The following is a 17,230-nucleotide window of genomic DNA, read 5'->3' as shown; positions in this document are numbered from 1 at the left end:
CAAATTTGTCTTTCTCTGGAGGCAGATGAGAAGAGTATACACCAACCTGTGTGTGTGAAACTCTGGGTCTTTAATTGTGTTATTAATGAAGCACCATTGACTGTACAGCTACTGGAGGCACGCTGATCCACTGACCCATGCTCATTCAATTACAGCCACAACTGGTCTCTTAGTCTAAACTTTCTGGACTGTTCTTCTGTCAGCTGAATTGATGAAACCCCAAACACTATCATGAGAAGCGTGACACTAAATCTCACCACTAGAAGAACAATGACCTCTAGAGGGGGAAAAGAGGAATAGCGTGGAAAAAAGCAGAGCTTCATCCATAATTTTAGTGAATCTGAAACCATCAAAATGTTGCCCAAATTTAAAGACTCTACTTCACAGATAATTTTTTTTCAGTAAACCTGCATGCATTTAAATTCTCTGCAGCATTTGATGTTAAATGTGTCAACTAAAAAAACCATAGCTTTATCAAACTGGCAGGTTTAATGTTGATTATTATTAACTGTCCCTGTAAAATAAAATAAATTCATAAAATAAAATAAAATGTAAAAAGGAATTAAAACATGAGCACAGCTAAAGGGAGTTTCCTAGTTGGAAAACACTAAGAAAACAAATACCCCATAGATTATTACCCCACATAGACTAAAACACAGATGCCATGAAGTTCAGGCCTGTCATAATTTTACCCCTAACCCTATGTGCAGTCACACTTTTGATTATCAGGATCTGTATGTCATTATCCTTTCAATGTTACTGATAAAGGCTTTTAAAGGTTGAACTTAGGGCTTTGCTTATTCTTATTTTATTTGTCACTGTTATTTTAATGAGCTATGGTCATGAAATGTTCTGTCTTTATCAAACAAAGGTAAATATATTGTATTTTAGCAGGATAGTGATTTCGGCCGATTTACGACTACTTTTAACAGAGTTCTGGTCAATTGCAGTATTGATTTCTATCTTTCTTCGCACCCATGGCTCAAAGTCAAAGGTCACAGGGGGAGGATGGGGTGTAATCGATCATCGATGAGTGTAGAGTAGAGTGCCCTCTGGAGGATGGGAGTGCTTTGTGTTACAGAATGAAAAAATACTAATGTTAAAATTTAAAATCCTGTTTTTTGTGTGTTAAGGGTTTGACAAAAAGTGTATTTAAGGAGTTTTAAAGATTGGAGTATATACACATACTGCAGTGTGCAGTATTGATTTTGTACGTGTGCGCGTGTCTCAGAGAAGTGACGTGTGCGCGCAGCTTGTCTGGTGACGTGTCTCTACGGCTGCATGGAGCCGCTGCCACTCTGACTCTACTGAGCACTCACACTGGTACCAGTATCACGGCAGGAGTCGGCCTAAGGACACCATGGGAAGTATGTGACCGTCTTCTCTTCTTAACATATGTTGACAGTGATTTAAAAATACCTGCTTGGGTTTTAAATTGAGATAATAACGCAGGTAAACGGGTTGTCTGCGTGCTAATTGGCTAATCTTGGGTATGTTAGGTGGCAAGCCTTTGCTAGCTTATAACGGGATCTAACACCAGGAGTTTCTGATAATCTAAACACATTTGCTTAACCGACATTACGAAACGTTGTTTCCGAGTTAAGAGCTTATTCAAACTAGCTGCCTTTGCATTAGATGCTTCCTCTTTCAGAGAGATTGCTCACTCGTTTTGTGATTTTGGACTCTTTAGCATCATGCTAACGCTGTCAACGCTACCTTGTATGAGCTGTTCTTTTCTGCTATAGTTTCGTTACATGTTTGAAACTTGTTGGTTCTTTGTGTGTATTTGAGTTAATCGATACATTTGATATGGCATATTGGCTGCCAGATGATTGTTTATTGGCAAACCTTGAGTCGCGTGCTGTCAGAGTCAAATTCAGTTATTGACACAGCTGATCAACACTAGACGACACCAGTGTAAAAAGTCAGTAACTAAACCACAACACAACTACTGTCAAACTTGCTTTCCAAATCCAGATGTTGCTTTTGTGCTTCACTGGCCTCTGGCAGCTGTTTGTCTCGTGGATAGTGATGACGTAGCATCCAGGCGAGCTTCTTGAGATGATCTTTAACTGTGCAGTGAATAAAGATCACATCATGTTTGCATTGTCTTTTGACCAAACAATCTCCTTCTTTAGTTAAGTTTTTGGAGGTCATCAAGCCGTTCTGTGCGGTCTTGCCAGAAATTCAGAAACCAGAAAGAAAGGTAAGCGAAAAGTCTTTTGGCACATTTTGTACATTTGCATGTATCTTTGTATTTGCTCTCCATCTAACACGCTTAATCTTTGTTAATCCTCAGATTCAATTTAGAGAAAAAGTACTATGGACCGCCATCACACTATTCATCTTCCTGGTGTGCTGTCAGGTGTGTATCTTTCAGTGAAGACATCTCGTTCAGGACAGAAACCTGCTGCGTGTTTGTTACAACTTTCATATCTTTGTCTTAAATCCAGATCCCTCTGTTTGGCATCATGTCCTCAGACTCGGCAGATCCCTTCTACTGGATGAGAGTAATCCTGGCTTCCAACAGAGGTGCCTGATATGTACAAACAGTAACAGACTTAATCACTGAAATTCTTTTGCTGAGGTTGTTTTCAAGCCTGATATGATCTGATTATCACTTTGTGACGATCAAAGGTCAACAGAAGAGGGCTCTTCGGTATTGTTTAAGCTATACCTACCAATGTTATACAAACTGAGGCATACAGTGACACTTATTCTCATTACTTTGTCCTCCAGGTACTCTGATGGAGTTGGGCATCTCACCCATTGTCACCTCAGGCCTCATCATGCAGCTGCTAGCTGGTGCTAAGATCATTGAGGTTGGAGATACTCCCAAAGACAGAGCACTCTTTAATGGAGCTCAGAAATGTAGGTCTACTCCTCTGTGTTTGCTATTTTTAGAACTAATATATCTTTTTCTGATTTCGTATCTGCTTTGATGAGTGCAGAACAAGTAACTTCAGAAAGATCTGTTTTCAAAAAGATTGCAAACAGCACTCATTTTCTCCTCTCTTTCTGCAGTGTTCGGGATGATCATCACCATAGGACAAGCCATTGTATATGTTATGACCGGCATGTATGGAGACCCCTCAGAGATGGGTGCTGGTATATGCTTGCTCATCATCATCCAGGTTAATAATATCTTATACTGTGGCTCTTTATTCCGCCCTTTGAAATGTTGTATTTGTTTTACTGCATTAATTACACAAGTCTAAAATATGTACTCATCATCACAAATTCTGTGTCATCGCCTCGTTTTCATAATGAATCTACAGACATGTATTGTGTGAATCACTTAGGTTAAGTTATCTTCTCCCTTCATGAAATAGTTACATTTTGGAAAAGTCATTATAAATGTAAAAATGCTTGATTATAAAAAAAGTGTTCCTCGCTCTGATTCAGCTCATTTTAAACACGCCGTCTGTGTCTTTAGCTCTTCGTTGCAGGTCTGATTGTGTTGCTGCTGGACGAGCTGCTTCAGAAGGGTTATGGTCTGGGCTCTGGTATCTCTCTCTTTATTGCAACCAATATTTGCGAGACAATTGTATGGAAGGCCTTCAGCCCCACCACCGTCAACACAGGCAGAGGTACGATTGTACTGAGAATAGACATGTTTTTAAAGCGAATTCTGATGAGTTTTAACCATGTTATAAATACTTTCCCTCTAACTCCTTTTTTTTTTTCTTCCCCCTTTTAAATCTAGGTACTGAATTTGAGGGGGCCATCATTGCTCTCTTTCATCTTCTGGCCACCCGCACAGACAAGGTGCGTGCCCTGAGAGAGGCCTTCTACAGACAAAACCTGCCAAACCTCATGAACTTGATCGCAACTGTCTTCGTGTTTGCAGTGGTCATATACTTCCAGGTGAGCTGGCCTTATAAACTAACATCAAGCTATTTTGCTTGCTTAAATCACTTACCAGTTCTTAAACAAAAATGTACTTACTGATCATCACATTTAATAAACTCTCCAGGGCTTCAGAGTGGACCTGCCCATCAAGTCGGCACGCTACCGTGGCCAGTACAACACCTACCCCATCAAACTGTTCTACACCTCCAACATCCCCATCATCTTGCAGTCTGCCCTGGTCTCCAATCTCTACGTGATTTCTCAGATGCTTTCAACACGGTTCAGTGGCAACTTCCTGGTCAACCTACTGGGAACGTGGTCTGTAAGTATCATAAGCATTTATAAAGCAGTTTATAGAATCCATACTAAAAGTAATAATAATACTTTAAAATAATTGCTCTTTATAAAACCGTTCAGCTGCATGCAATGTTCCCGTTATAAATCAAGATCCACCTGGAAAAGTGTTCATTAGCTCCATGATCCACCCTCTACATGCCCAGAGACTGTTTCCATTTGATGAAGAAAATGTACTCTTAGAAAGCACACATCGTTACTTTGCTGCAGCAGGAGGGTCACAAATCAGTAATGACACCACGTTGCTGCTGCATTCAAGCTGTCCTCCTGCAGTGCCAAAACATCCACCGTTCATCATTACGCATAAGTATATCTGCAATTTCTGTTTACTGGACCCGCGCTGATTTCTTTACATAATGTCAGAGTGGTCACGTCCACCAGCAGTCTTCCTCACTCAACGATATCATCAGTCAAACGTTTGATCAATGGACAGAAACTACGACTTGTTTGCCGTAATTTATCGTGGAAACTGCGGTCTGCTCTTTGATTAAGAGGAGATAAGCCTAATGATTGTGTGAGAGATGCCTGACTTAATTTCCACACTTGAATTATTTACAAATGAAATAAGTGCAGGTGATGAAGATACGCTGAGTAAACGAGAAGGCAAAATGTATGAAGTCACTGACGTTTCTCTGAGCGTCTTAACACAGTCATCCTTATTAAAACTAAAAATCACATTTGATGATAAATGCACAATATTAAAAGATGTTGATGAAAAGTCTCTACATCTATGGTAACATCAGTGCACAGTCCAGTCCTCTGAGGTCTGTCCAGCAAGACTGTGCTGATGAAATATGAGGCAGACTTTTAATTGTTTTAATAAGCTACTTATTGATACAGGCTCACTACATGAGTGCATAAAGCCTGAATAAAAAAAGTTTAAATGATTATGATGATGAAGGTCTGTCAGTAAAGTTAGATATTTAGTGAAATAAAATATGTGAGAAGCATCAACATACCATTTCTCCAAAATGTACAGTAAACCCCTGTCACAGTTTGCTCACTGGTGGACACGTTTTACCATTAGCTTTGTTTTTATAGATGACAAAGTTTGCTTGAATAGTGGTGTACACTCATTTCAGGCCCTTTTTTTGTTAGTAAGCAATAAAATGAGACCCCTGGTGACTATGATAAAGTCCGCTTTGCTCTCGTTTCTCTGGACTGACATGCAGCATCATACTAACAATCATTTTTATCTATAGGATGCTACCAGTGGCGGACCAGCTCGGGCCTATCCAGTGGGTGGTCTCTGCTACTACCTTTCTCCTCCAGAGTCTTTTGGTTCAGTTCTAGACGACCCGGTTCATGCTGTTATCTACATTGTCTTCATGCTTGGCTCTTGCGCCTTCTTCTCTAAGACCTGGATAGAGGTCTCTGGATCCTCTGCCAAAGATGTAAGTTTTTGGTTTACCCTAGCAGCAATGTAAAGCTTCATGTGTAAGTGTTTGATTAAACAGCACCTAATAGCGTCGTGTTAACTTGCGTGTTTAACTGTCTTTGCCTCAGGTGGCGAAGCAGCTGAAGGAGCAGCAGATGGTAATGAGGGGACACAGAGAGACATCTATGGTGCATGAGCTCAACAGGTACACAGTAACCTGTCAGATAGATGCTCAGGTTTCATGTTGATTATTTACAGCAGAAGAAAAATTAACCTTTTTTTTTTCTTCTGTTTTTATAATTGCTTTCCTCTTTTCAGGTACATCCCCACAGCGGCTGCCTTTGGTGGACTGTGCATAGGAGGCCTATCAGTGATGGCTGATTTTCTGGGTGCCATTGGTTCGGGTACAGGAATCCTCTTGGCTGTAACCATCATCTATCAGTACTTTGAAATCTTTGTGAAGGAGCAGAGTGAAATGGGCAGCATGGGAGCATTGCTCTTCTAAAGAATACAAACCTTCAGAATCATCAGACACAAATTATCCAACCCACACAACTGTTTTTTATTTTGGGATTTTTTTTTTATTATTTTTTTTTTTTGCAATTCTCAGAATCAGTCTATTTCCCCACTGGGATAAGCTGATTTCTCTCCACCACCTTTTTTTCCCCACCATAACACCTCCAGGCTGTGAATGCTGAGAAAACTGCTTTGGTTACACCCAGGGTCGATCATAGTATTGTATCTCTGCAATTTTTCCTCCAATATCTACAACCTATCTGTCTGCAAGCTGCCTATGTCCCAAAAGACTGTCTCATCAGATGAAGAATGCTTAAAAGCACACACGAGGTGTGAGGTGCTGTCTTGGACGTACCTCAGGCATTGTTCTTGCAGCATGTTCAAGGAACATTAAGACAGCGTCACCATGTGCTTATTTCTAAGCTGGAAGCACTGTACCTGGACATTTGTGGGGTCGAAGGAAAGCCATGTCATGTCACAGATAGCGATCATGTTTTCTAGGGGCCTATAGTAGGATGCAAAAGTATCAATATAATGTGCTTATATTCTGTAAAGGTTTCAGGTGAACTCAGACAAGCTATTGGTGGTTTTTATTTTCCTTTGTTTTTATATTTTAAACAATGGACTATGTTAATATTCACTCTGGTCTTATGTAGAGCAGTGTTTGTCCACTGTCTCTGGGTCCTCAAAGGAAATTGTCTTATCTGTGTCGCCATGCTCTTTTTCCCCCCCCAGACTGAGTCGCTGCTCAATACTGCCGAGATGGTTGGGTTGAGGGTGGGTTTGATAGGGATGAGAAGGGGTTTCATTAAGGTTTTTATTTTATGTAACATACATTATTGTGTTATTAAAAAAAAAAAAAAAAAAACAGGACTTGTTTTTTCAACACAATTGTTTTGATTGTCATTGTCTTCTTGTACATTTACCTCAGATGTTAAGAGACTAGAAGATGCCACTTGTTTTTCACAGTGACGACGAGCGCATTGGCCACTAGGTGTCGCTCAATTTTAGGTTTATGGTAAATTTGGGTTTCATGAGACTTGCATGAAGGCAACATAAAGTAATAGAGTTTTTAAATGGGAGGTCATTTGCAATTCACAAACAATAGTTTGATTTGAATTTCCTACATCCATGCATTTTGAAGAAAAAAAAACTACATTGCAGTGAAACTTAGAACATAAGTCCTCCGAAATGTAAAAAGTATATTTTCAATTTATTTAGTAAAGTCTAAAACTAAAAAACAAACATTGTAATATCTACCTCCAAAAAGTACAAATATATAAAAAATAATACATAAATAAAATAATATAAATTAATATTCAATTCATACTACATTCATTTCAAGACTACATGGTCGTGACGTCATTGTCATGCGCCTACATGTGGACTCAGGTCAGACGGCTGTTGGACGCCGGCTAGCTTGTCAGATGAGAGCTGTGAGCTGTTGACTTTTTTCTTTCATACCTGACAGCTTTCATCACAGAGGACGCGGTACATCAGCAGACATGTCTTACTGCAGGCAAGAGGGTACATTTGTATTTTTATTATTTATTAATTAATTATTTACTGTCAATGTCACCGAGCGAGCCAGCAGGCTAGGCTAACTAGAAACAACTTACTGGACCGTGTCGGTACTGGAGGTTAGATACAAGGCGAGCAGAGTTTAGACTTTACCAGTGCTACTAAAGGCTGCCTGTGTGAACTGAGTTTGAAAGGCCTTAATACGGTGGTAGCTTTAATCATGTATATCTTTCACACAGCTTGTGAGAGAGCTGGAGAATATGAAACTAGAGAGCAGGCTAACTCAGGTCAAAGCACAGTCCGTCCTCAGGGCGCGTGGCCTGTACTGTGCGTTTGTTTTGTTATTGGAAGTAAATTGTCCATTCGCATAACATAAGACACGATATTCTTCTCTTACTTTACGTGTTGTATGTTTTTTGATATTTAAGGAAAAGATCGGATAATCTTTGTTACCAAGGAAGATCACGAGACACCCAGTAACGCTGAACTCATTGCAGAGGACCCCAATGATCCTTATGAGGAACAGGGTAAGTGATGTTTACTTTGTAGATGATTTAATCATTGTTGTAGAGTCTGCACTGTGCAAGTTACTTGTTCCTGTCTGGTTTCCTGTGCCTTCAGGTCTGATCCTGCCAAATGGAGACATCAACTGGAACTGCCCGTGCCTCGGCGGCATGGCAAGTGGGCCTTGTGGTTCTCAGTTCAAGGAGGCCTTTTCTTGCTTCCACTACAGTAAAGAAGAGGTGAAGGGCTCTGAATGCATCGACAACTTCCGTAACATGCAAGAGTGCATGCAGAGGTACCCTGAGCTTTATCCTCAGGAGGACGAAAAAGAAAGTTCTTCGCAGGCAGAATCTAATGCTGGGTCTGCGTCTGCTGCCCCAAATGAAAGCTCTACTTTAACCCCTGAAACTGACTCTACTCCGGCTCCTGACAACACGTTACCTCCTGCCAACCAGACTGTCAGCTAATGTTGGTCAGTTGTCATCCCAGCCCTCGTCTTCTGGGCTTCTGGGCTGACCCTCCTCTGGGAGATCTGATTGGTCTCTTCTGTTAAAGCCTACCGAGGGGGATTACCAACCTAGCTCTGACACTCACTGTCAATATGTACAGGCCATCAGAGAAGGACTCCATGAATGCAGAGAAAAGACCTACTACTGAATAAAAGTGAAGGCTATTTCTTTTGCTGGGTGCTCAAATCATTTAATGTTATGATTTAATGATGGCAGGTCAAGCTGCGGGGAGCCAATAAATTAGCCAATAAATTCACTCTATGGTGTCACTGTTCAAAGATGTCACTTGCACTGATGATAAGTAATTATAAAGACAATAAAATAAGAGGTAATCACATGATTGACTTATATGAGCAATTCTCAACCAATTTTAGAAATATATCTCTAGACTAGACAGTTTGACTATTCATAAAAACGTAATAATGCACTCAGTCCCTTTTTTTCCAATCTCTTGAGGGACCAAAACTCACGGATTTAAAAAAACAAAAGACCAAGGCAACTCTTATAGATTTCATTCAGTACACATTGAAATGATTTATTCAGGGAAGTGAGTTGTTCGACACTTGTAGAGCTTCATGATGTCCAGCTGCGTCTGTTGTCATATCAGCAGTGGTCATTGTTTTAGAAACTGGCTCCATGTCCGGCCTTAAGGTGGTTTTTCCTGTTTAACCATCATGACATCACTGATTTTGCCGTCTTAAATCTGTCTGGTAGAGCTGTTGTGACCAATGTCGTTCAGGCTTTAAAAGACTTGGTTTTATTTTCTTAAACATGCAGATTAAAATAAACATTGGGCAGTTTCAGCTTATTGTTTTTGTGTCCTGTGTTTAAGTGCAAAACTGGAATGTCTGATTTTTTTCTTTGGTTTTATGTGAGCTTTAATCATTAAAATTCTATTTAAGAATTGACAAACACAGCTGATTCTAAAGAACCACTTTGAAAGTTATTCCTGAGTGACATTGCTAATAAAAACCGAGATAAAACATTTAAATATTTCTTTAACTCGACACTTAAAGTACAAGTACAAATATTTTGTATTATATAGATTTATTGTATTATGGATATTAACCCTTTAACATCACATTTACGGACATGTTATACAATATGATCACTCGGTTATTTATGGCAGTATTTATTTTGTGTTACACACCCTCAAATACTGAGTATCTTCCTTCAAAATGTGTCCTTGTGTTATGTCTGAACCTGAGTTTGACTGATTAATCGTTTGACGCATCTTCTGAAGCAAATTTCAGTCTCCTTTTGTCTGCTAATGCATTTCTTTGGGAATTCCTCTGAACTGTGATCGCCTTCTTTGGGTTATAAGTTAGGAAGTTCATGGACATCCACTCCTCAGGCCCTCTGACAGAAGCAGACCAAGTCTGGGTGTCCATGAGACCACCACACTCTGCATGGTGACCAGCAGTCGTCCTGTCCCTACCTCCTCCGGGCCTGCCAGCAGGTACTCCATACCTGAAGAAAGAAAATTGGTTTAATTAAAAAATAAATCCATCTTTATGGTTTTAGATGGATATGTTACATCTTTGAATCAATGTTAGGTCACCTTATTTAACATTAGAATTCCTAGCACCTAAGAAAACATACAGCTTCTTTATAAACATTGCTTTGAGTGACCTTCACAAATAACTAACCTGGGTTTAAAATTGGACAGGTGCAGCCGCGGCTGGTCCAAGTCAGAGGATAGATGCTGATGGTCCCAAAGTTGAGTGCCAAATGGCTTGATCGAAGGACCTTGCAGACTTTGACCTGCACTTCTGCATGGCTGCCTTTGTCATGAGCAGACAGCACACTGGCCTTGATCACTGTCATGGTAACACAGTGTATTAAAAATACAGTTCAAAGTTTATTTAAACGTTTTTGAACATCTCAGAATACCAGTTCATTACTTACCATAATCATGTTTGGTCTTACAGAGGTCAGACACACTTCTCAGCTTTTTCTCCTTACAGCTACACTTTCCTGTGTACAGACATTCATTTTTTATCTAATTCACTTTGATATCTATTTTGAAAAGTTAAGTCAGGCAGAGGAGCATTTCGGTGTCCACTGTTACAAACTCACCTGTATAATGTAGAGCAGAGACTGCCTGATCCTTGGACCACTGCCCTTCTTCTTCCATTGTGAGGATATGATCCAGAGCAGGGACTTTTCCACCAATGGGCACATTGAACACCTGATTATTTAAGTAGCTGTAAATTTGAATTGAATAAACCAAGTCAAGGTTTTGTGTTAGCAATTCATTATATTGAGTTCAATTTCTCGGCCATGGCTTACCTTTGTAGACACTGCCCAGTGGTCTGATCACAGCTATGAGGGCAGGCACAAGGTTTACAGCCCTCCTCTCCAAAACCCCAATAACCAGATAGGCATTGGCTGCAACTGGTGCCCCCTACCCCAGATTTACAGTGGCACTGACCACTTCTAGGGTGGCACCAAGGTCCCTCTTCTCCAGTATGAGGATGCTTTGTGCCCTGTGGATCACACCAGCAGCCTGGGAAACAGACACAGACACCGTTCTGTTAGCTGTAGCTCTGTGAACCACAGACTCATTTATTCAAAAAGGATCAAATAAATCAGGAAAACTCCTTTAATTTTTTTCTATTTCAGAATAATTGAAAAGACATCAGCTTATCTCCCTGCTTCAGTCTTTGTCTCTTACGCATGCAAACATGTGGAGTGTTGAGAGGCAGAGATGGGTGGCGGTGGTAGCCGTGGCGACAGCGCTGGCACCTGCGTCCGGCGGTGTTATGTCTGCAGTCATCACAAACCCCTCCGCTGATGCCCCCAGAGGAAAGCCACACCCGTTGGGAGAAGTGACAGCTATCCGTGTGACTGTGGCACTCGCACTCTGACATTGCGGTGGAGTTGTGACGTCACAGCAGTCAGAGAGATGCCACAGAGATAGAGTTTGAAGATGAGGATGTGGAGGAGAAAAAGGAAGAAGTAAGTATTTATTTCAAAGTGAATATACCGCACATCTCCTTTGATACTTTCCAAACTCTTTATTCTCTGGTCCTCTTTTTAGGACCAAGATGTATCCCTGACCATCACTTACTCTGACAAGGGTTTGATTCTCCGCTGCTGCTGTTTGCAGGCCTCCAGGGACGGTCATTGTAAAGCGGAGCACACTTCTCACAGTGATCCCCTGCTGTATTGTGAGTGCACAGACACCTACCAGACACCTGGAAGACACATCTGGGGCTACATCAGACCTTCCAGCTGTCCAGAGACAGCTATAAAACATCCATGTCAGTTTTGTCAAGTTTTTTCAAGTAGAATGAACATTTGATATCTGGACCTGTAGAGTCAGACCCGTGTTACACAAGACTGTAATAGAAAACAGGCCAGAACAAAAACTGACTTACTCACTTGTAGTTTATCACTGGCGTTTGTTCATTTATATGAAATGAACTTACACACAAAGAAAAAGCCACTCACCATGTTACTGTCCTGTCCTGTGCCTTGGCTGCTGTTTTGTGGTACACATTGCTCAGCATGCCCATGGCAGAGGCAGGTCCCTCTTGCCAGTAAAGTATAAATAGCATAAGGTGCCGATGCCGAGCTCTCTGTGGTGGATGTGGAGGTCAGAGCTGAAGCTGCTGGGCTGGTCTGCTCTGCAGGGGGACTTAGTGGATAAGGACAGCTCTGAGGTTTAAGCAGTTTGATGCGGAGGTTAGTGAGGGTGAGTTGGGCAAGCACCCCAGGACTGTAAAGGTCCAAAGTTTTAGCACTGATGGGATCTAGTGTCCGGATAATTACCTGGAAGGGGAAACAATAATCAGCACTGATTCAATGTTTTTTTTCGATCTCCTTCATTGCCTTTGTTGCATATTCTCTTACCTCCCCCTTGCTGCAGGGTGTAGCACTGGTATAACGGGATGTACACAAAGAATCTGGCTGAGAATAATCATCTGGCAAACCAAACTCCAAGCTGCAATTGTGGGCAAAGAGCTTCAGAGTTTCCCAGGTCTTTCCAAAGTCAGCTGAGCGTTCAACGGCCATGGCAGCTGGCCGGGGGGACCTGAACACCATAACCACGTGGGACAGACAGAACTGTGTTTCCAAGTCCAACCAGATTTCATCCTGTTTCTCCTGCACTGCAGTACCTAAAGCTGATGCCCACCAGGTATCTGGATAAAGGAAAGGGTTGTCTGTCATGTGGGCAGAGGGATGGGTGTGCTCAGAGCAGAGGTGGGGTGTAGCAGGGGGTTGGGGGCACAGGGGGTGGTGGAAGGAGTTGTTCCCACAGCAGCCTGAGAGGGTGAAGAGAGTCCTGCCACTCCCCAGGTTCCCTATAGCTGGACTACAGGCCTGGTCCACACATCTTGAAACTGACAAAGGGTGAGAGAGAGTCAGTATAACAAGGTATGAAATGTTGAGATGATACAGTACTTGTATACAAATGGGCTGATTTTTAAAAAATATATATTTTGACATAACTAATTCGAAATACAGCAAGCAATTAACAGGAATAACATCATGGACAAAAACAAGGTCCTCTTCATTGTGTTTGTCATGAATATTTAATTTGTATTACCATTGAGCTGCTGCTGCTTGCTGAATCCTGACCTATCTCCACTGTACAGCACATATCTCTCCAGTTACATGTAATGTTAAGGGCTACCAAGCTATCATATTTTATCAGTACCAGGTATGGCTTCTAAAAGGAACTAAAACATCACCTGCCATTGAAAAACCATGTTCAGTAAGACACATATTTAATTGACAGTTAATAACTTTTTTTTCTACACTGTAAATGTCTTTCCAATTAAATATAGTCTATCCAAGGGATATATTAAAAGGGTCAGGGTGGCCACAGTTGCGCAAATGATTTGTAGGAACAGCAGAACAACCACAGAGATGATGATGCTCACCTGCTCCGCTCCTCGTTACAACCAAAAACAGCCAACAGAGTGCGGCCAGCATCTGGTGTCGATCTTTCAGCATACTAAACACGTGCATCCTTGTTTCTTTGTTTACAATATGCATGGCGCGACACATGCCTTTCAGTAGATTTTAGTCCTGACATTATGGGCAGCCTGTAAGGTCAAGCGCATTTCTCTGCCAATTACGCAATGCGTAAAGCATCCAGGATTGGTTTTTTTTTCCTGATGCCCTCCCTGGATCAATGTTTGGGGAAAAAAAGTGTGATAAAGTTCAAAGGATCATCAGGAACGGCATGGACATCTTTCTAACAGGACTTGTTTCCCGATGGATCATTGTGTAGTCCACAATGAGCAGTCCACATTCAACGAAATGTAACGAAGAGAAGGTTGCCTACTTTGATTTTGCGCAAAAAAACGCGTCGAGGCGAGACAGCTTTAAACGATGAAAATAACAAATCCTTATATGATAATACAGTCCTGTTCATGTCTGTATTTATTACGGTCGCGTCTTGGCCAGGTCTCCTGTCTTTACGCAGAGGCTGCGCTGACTGCGCTCTATTTATCCAACACCATTTCCGCCAATGCACGCACGCACGCACGCACGCACGCATTCCCCCCCCCCCCCCCCAAACACACACACACACACACACACACACACACACACGCACACACACACACACACACACACACACACACACACACAACACACAAACTACATCCGCGTGGACGTTGAATATCACTCACAAAAAGCTTAACCAACTTTGGAGCGACAAGATTATTTTTTTCCTCCACTCTTGCCCACTCTCATCCATCCATTGGAATTCTCTGCAGGATCATGGGCGTAACAGGACAGACTTGCGACCTGCACGCGTTCTTCCTCGCATTTAATGTGAACCAGCTGCAGAACGCATACCAGCTAAACCATGCAGGTACCTCACTAACCTGGTCCTCGTAATGAGGTGGGGAAATTACTTTATCTGCTTCTGCCCTCCTGTTTTTCAGCTGCAGTAATTCCATGTAACAGGTCTCTTTGAAGTCTAGCAGAGGGAAGTCTGAGGAGGGAGACAAAAATAGTCCTGAGTGCCGTTATTTGTAGCTTGATGGCGCATTGTGGCACCAACAGAATCTGCTTGAAATTGAATGCAAATGACTTGGACAAGAAACGGTGCCTGTCTGCATGCCAGATAGATTATTCTGCCAGTCTTCATTATAACACTGGATAATAAACACATGGTCTTACAGATGACTGTCCTCTTTTCAATTTCTTTGTGACCACACACACACACACACACACACACACTCACGCACGCAAAAACACTGTCCAAGAATAAACACCACATCTCTACAGTTTTATTGCTAAACATCAAATACATGGGACTCAGAATTGGAATAGACAAAGAGTAAGATTTCTTTCAATAAATGACTCAGAGCTGATGTTGCATTTAATTTAGTTTTTTTTTTTTTTCTCAATGTATGTAAGAGTCAGCAATGTCTTAACCTATTCACATTTGTTTAATTTACCACTTTTAAGTTCTTTCATCTCTCAACTCTAACACCAGCTATGATGTGGTTGGTGTCGCCACAGTAAAAGACCTCAGAGGCGCTTCATCTTCTCTCATCTCACAGTTTCTCCATACCTCTCACTGCAGTGGCGCAGTATGCTAACCATGGCTTTACAGGAGATTAGGGTGATGCTATATATAAGGGATTAGCAGTTATCTGGTAGGTGGGTGAAGACATATTTTCTGTCTACTTTCGACTGCTTTAAAGTCAGTTCTGACTCAACTGGACAAATCAAAGATTAACATCCTTTTGCAGGTTGTATCATGAAAATACCTGTATTTGTGTGATTATTTAAAGAAGAGAGATAATGGATATGACATACTGTCAATCTATCAGCATTCTCATGTGCTGGTTTTCCTTTCAGTGAAATAATCAGTTCTCAAAGAAGCTCATAGTTGACTCTGTATGTTCAACTGTTCACACTACAGACTGTATGTGACTGTATCTGAATTGTGTAAAAGCAGGAAAACTGTAGGTTTTTAAGTCACTGAGGTTTGAGGTCAAGGTTTGCTGCAGAGCCATAAAGCATTTTAAGAGCAGCTGGTTTAAGTGCAAGTAAACTATGGTTGCTCGTTATGGCTTCAAAATGTGCAACACATAGAATTCTTAATTGAAGAAACTGTAATTAAGGGTAATTTTCTATCATATAGGAATGCAAAACTGCCCACATCCATTAAAGTACTTGTTTAAAATAGCATAAAAACCAGGATTTACTACAGAACCAGTGCTGTGGCTCCTGTCACGTGTTACATTTTCATTGGTATGAGAAAAATGTCTGCTTCTTTTTTTTTCTTTCAGTTCCTTTAAGTGACTACATTCTCAAAATGTTCAACATGTATCTTCATCATGGCCCCCTGCTGTGACAGTTCAAATACCAACCAGGAAAGGTCACAAGGATCTCCTATACCTGCTCCATGAATACCTCTCTAATTGTTCCTTTTTCTCTCATTTACGAGGCTTAATGGGGGCAGGGGGGTCAGAGAGCTGGGGTCAGACCAACAGATTCCCCCTTCCCATCATTTTAATCCCTATAGTGTTTGTCAAAGGAGCTCATACATGCCTGTGTCGAGCACGTGGTGTCACTCCACACTTCTACATCTCTGTCAGTCTTTGTGTTCTACATGTCACCTCACATGTTCCTTGAGGGATGAAAAGGATTAAGCCACTTCCCAACATGACTTTTCTGCCTGAAGGCCTCACGGGGCAACATGATCCAACATTCATTAGTGTCTCCAAATACTAAATGTATATTTGCTATATGTGGATTTGGAACAATAAAGTTAAAGCTGATGTGCTTTAAATGTCTCAGGGTTTCTTTGTTTTTGTTCTTATGGAGAATATAGCGTCACACAGTGGGTTCTTGTGACGTTATTCACCGTCGGCTTCCCTTCAAACCGTGAGAGCCACGGCTTGAATTAAGCTCTCAAGTCAGAGTTAATTATCCTGTTGCATTTTTGGAGAAAGACTCATCACTTCTGCAACATAAAGAACACACAGGTGACGTTTCATGTTAACATCAGAGAAATTGTAGCCCCCTTAAGATGCACTCTTTTAAAATTATATCTGTAATAATAACTCAATATTTTACTCTTAAAAGAAAATAGAGTCCACTTTTTACTGGACTTGAACCCCAGACCTTTGCAGTTGACCTTCCACCTTGACCCTTTAACTTTAAACTATGTCAGCTCACAGACCTAACTCAGTTTGAGTTGAGTGTTTCTTGAATTTCTTTGAGCATGCTAATCAGTGTGGTAAGCTGACAAAGAAAGCCCCCTTACTCATAAAGTTTCATTTCATCATCATGTCACAAATAAGCTGGAGGAGATTGTTTAAAACTTATTAACATTTGCACATCTTGTCTTTAAAGTACGCACAATGGCTTAATTACTTGTTGCCTCTTTGATGTGTGAGGATGAATGACACCGATTAAACTGTCAGACCAGAGCGTGATAGAGGCCAGATGAAGCAAGATGACAAATCAAGGCCTCTGTGAAGCTCTCAGGCAGCTTGCCAAGCTTGTGCTTTTCTGAACTTGTGTGTAGATTTGCGGGTGTTTGTTCATGGAACGGTTTTGGTTGTTAACGCTCAAATTATGTTTAAATGAAGGAAAACCTTTTGGCCTTTTATGT

The 17,230-nt window shown here is 41.2% G+C and overlaps 3 protein-coding genes across 3 annotated transcripts; 2 read left to right on the top strand and 1 right to left on the bottom strand.

Annotated features, from left to right (window-relative positions):
- Positions 1–1,231: 1,231 nt before the first annotated feature.
- Positions 1,232–6,991, top strand: LOC306822205 (protein transport protein Sec61 subunit alpha). Its single transcript, XM_079341061.1, has 12 exons — positions 1,232–1,367; positions 2,139–2,206; positions 2,300–2,365; positions 2,454–2,532; positions 2,740–2,871; positions 3,025–3,134; positions 3,437–3,590; positions 3,707–3,867; positions 3,977–4,174; positions 5,409–5,600; positions 5,713–5,789; positions 5,903–6,991. Exons 1-12 carry the CDS (start codon positions 1,361–1,363, stop codon positions 6,087–6,089), a joined length of 1,431 nt encoding a protein of 476 aa, XP_079197187.1. The 5' UTR covers positions 1,232–1,360; the 3' UTR covers positions 6,090–6,991.
- Positions 6,992–7,459: 468 nt separating this feature from the next.
- chchd4a (coiled-coil-helix-coiled-coil-helix domain containing 4a) lies at positions 7,460–9,122 on the top strand. The gene is made up of 3 exons (XM_079341000.1): positions 7,460–7,627; positions 8,050–8,148; positions 8,243–9,122. The coding sequence occupies exons 1-3, from the start codon at positions 7,606–7,608 to the stop codon at positions 8,590–8,592; spliced, it is 471 nt and encodes a 156-aa protein (XP_079197126.1). The 5' UTR covers positions 7,460–7,605; the 3' UTR covers positions 8,593–9,122.
- A 411-nt stretch (positions 9,123–9,533) lies between these two features.
- LOC306822170 (netrin-4) lies at positions 9,534–14,127 on the bottom strand. The gene is made up of 10 exons (XM_079340977.1): positions 13,527–14,127; positions 12,493–12,983; positions 12,091–12,411; positions 11,708–11,834; positions 11,312–11,500; positions 10,927–11,143; positions 10,714–10,841; positions 10,543–10,611; positions 10,284–10,454; positions 9,534–10,104 (listed from the first exon to the last, which is right to left on the bottom strand). The coding sequence occupies exons 1-10, from the start codon at positions 13,651–13,653 to the stop codon at positions 9,968–9,970; spliced, it is 1,977 nt and encodes a 658-aa protein (XP_079197103.1). The 5' UTR covers positions 13,654–14,127; the 3' UTR covers positions 9,534–9,967.
- Positions 14,128–17,230: the final 3,103 nt, after the last annotated feature.

The sequence above is a fragment of the Symphodus melops genome, assembly GCF_947650265.1.
Source record: "Symphodus melops genome assembly, chromosome: 4".
Lineage (NCBI taxonomy): Eukaryota > Metazoa > Chordata > Actinopteri > Labriformes > Labridae > Symphodus > Symphodus melops.
This window is presented reverse-complemented; position numbering and strand designations above follow the sequence as displayed.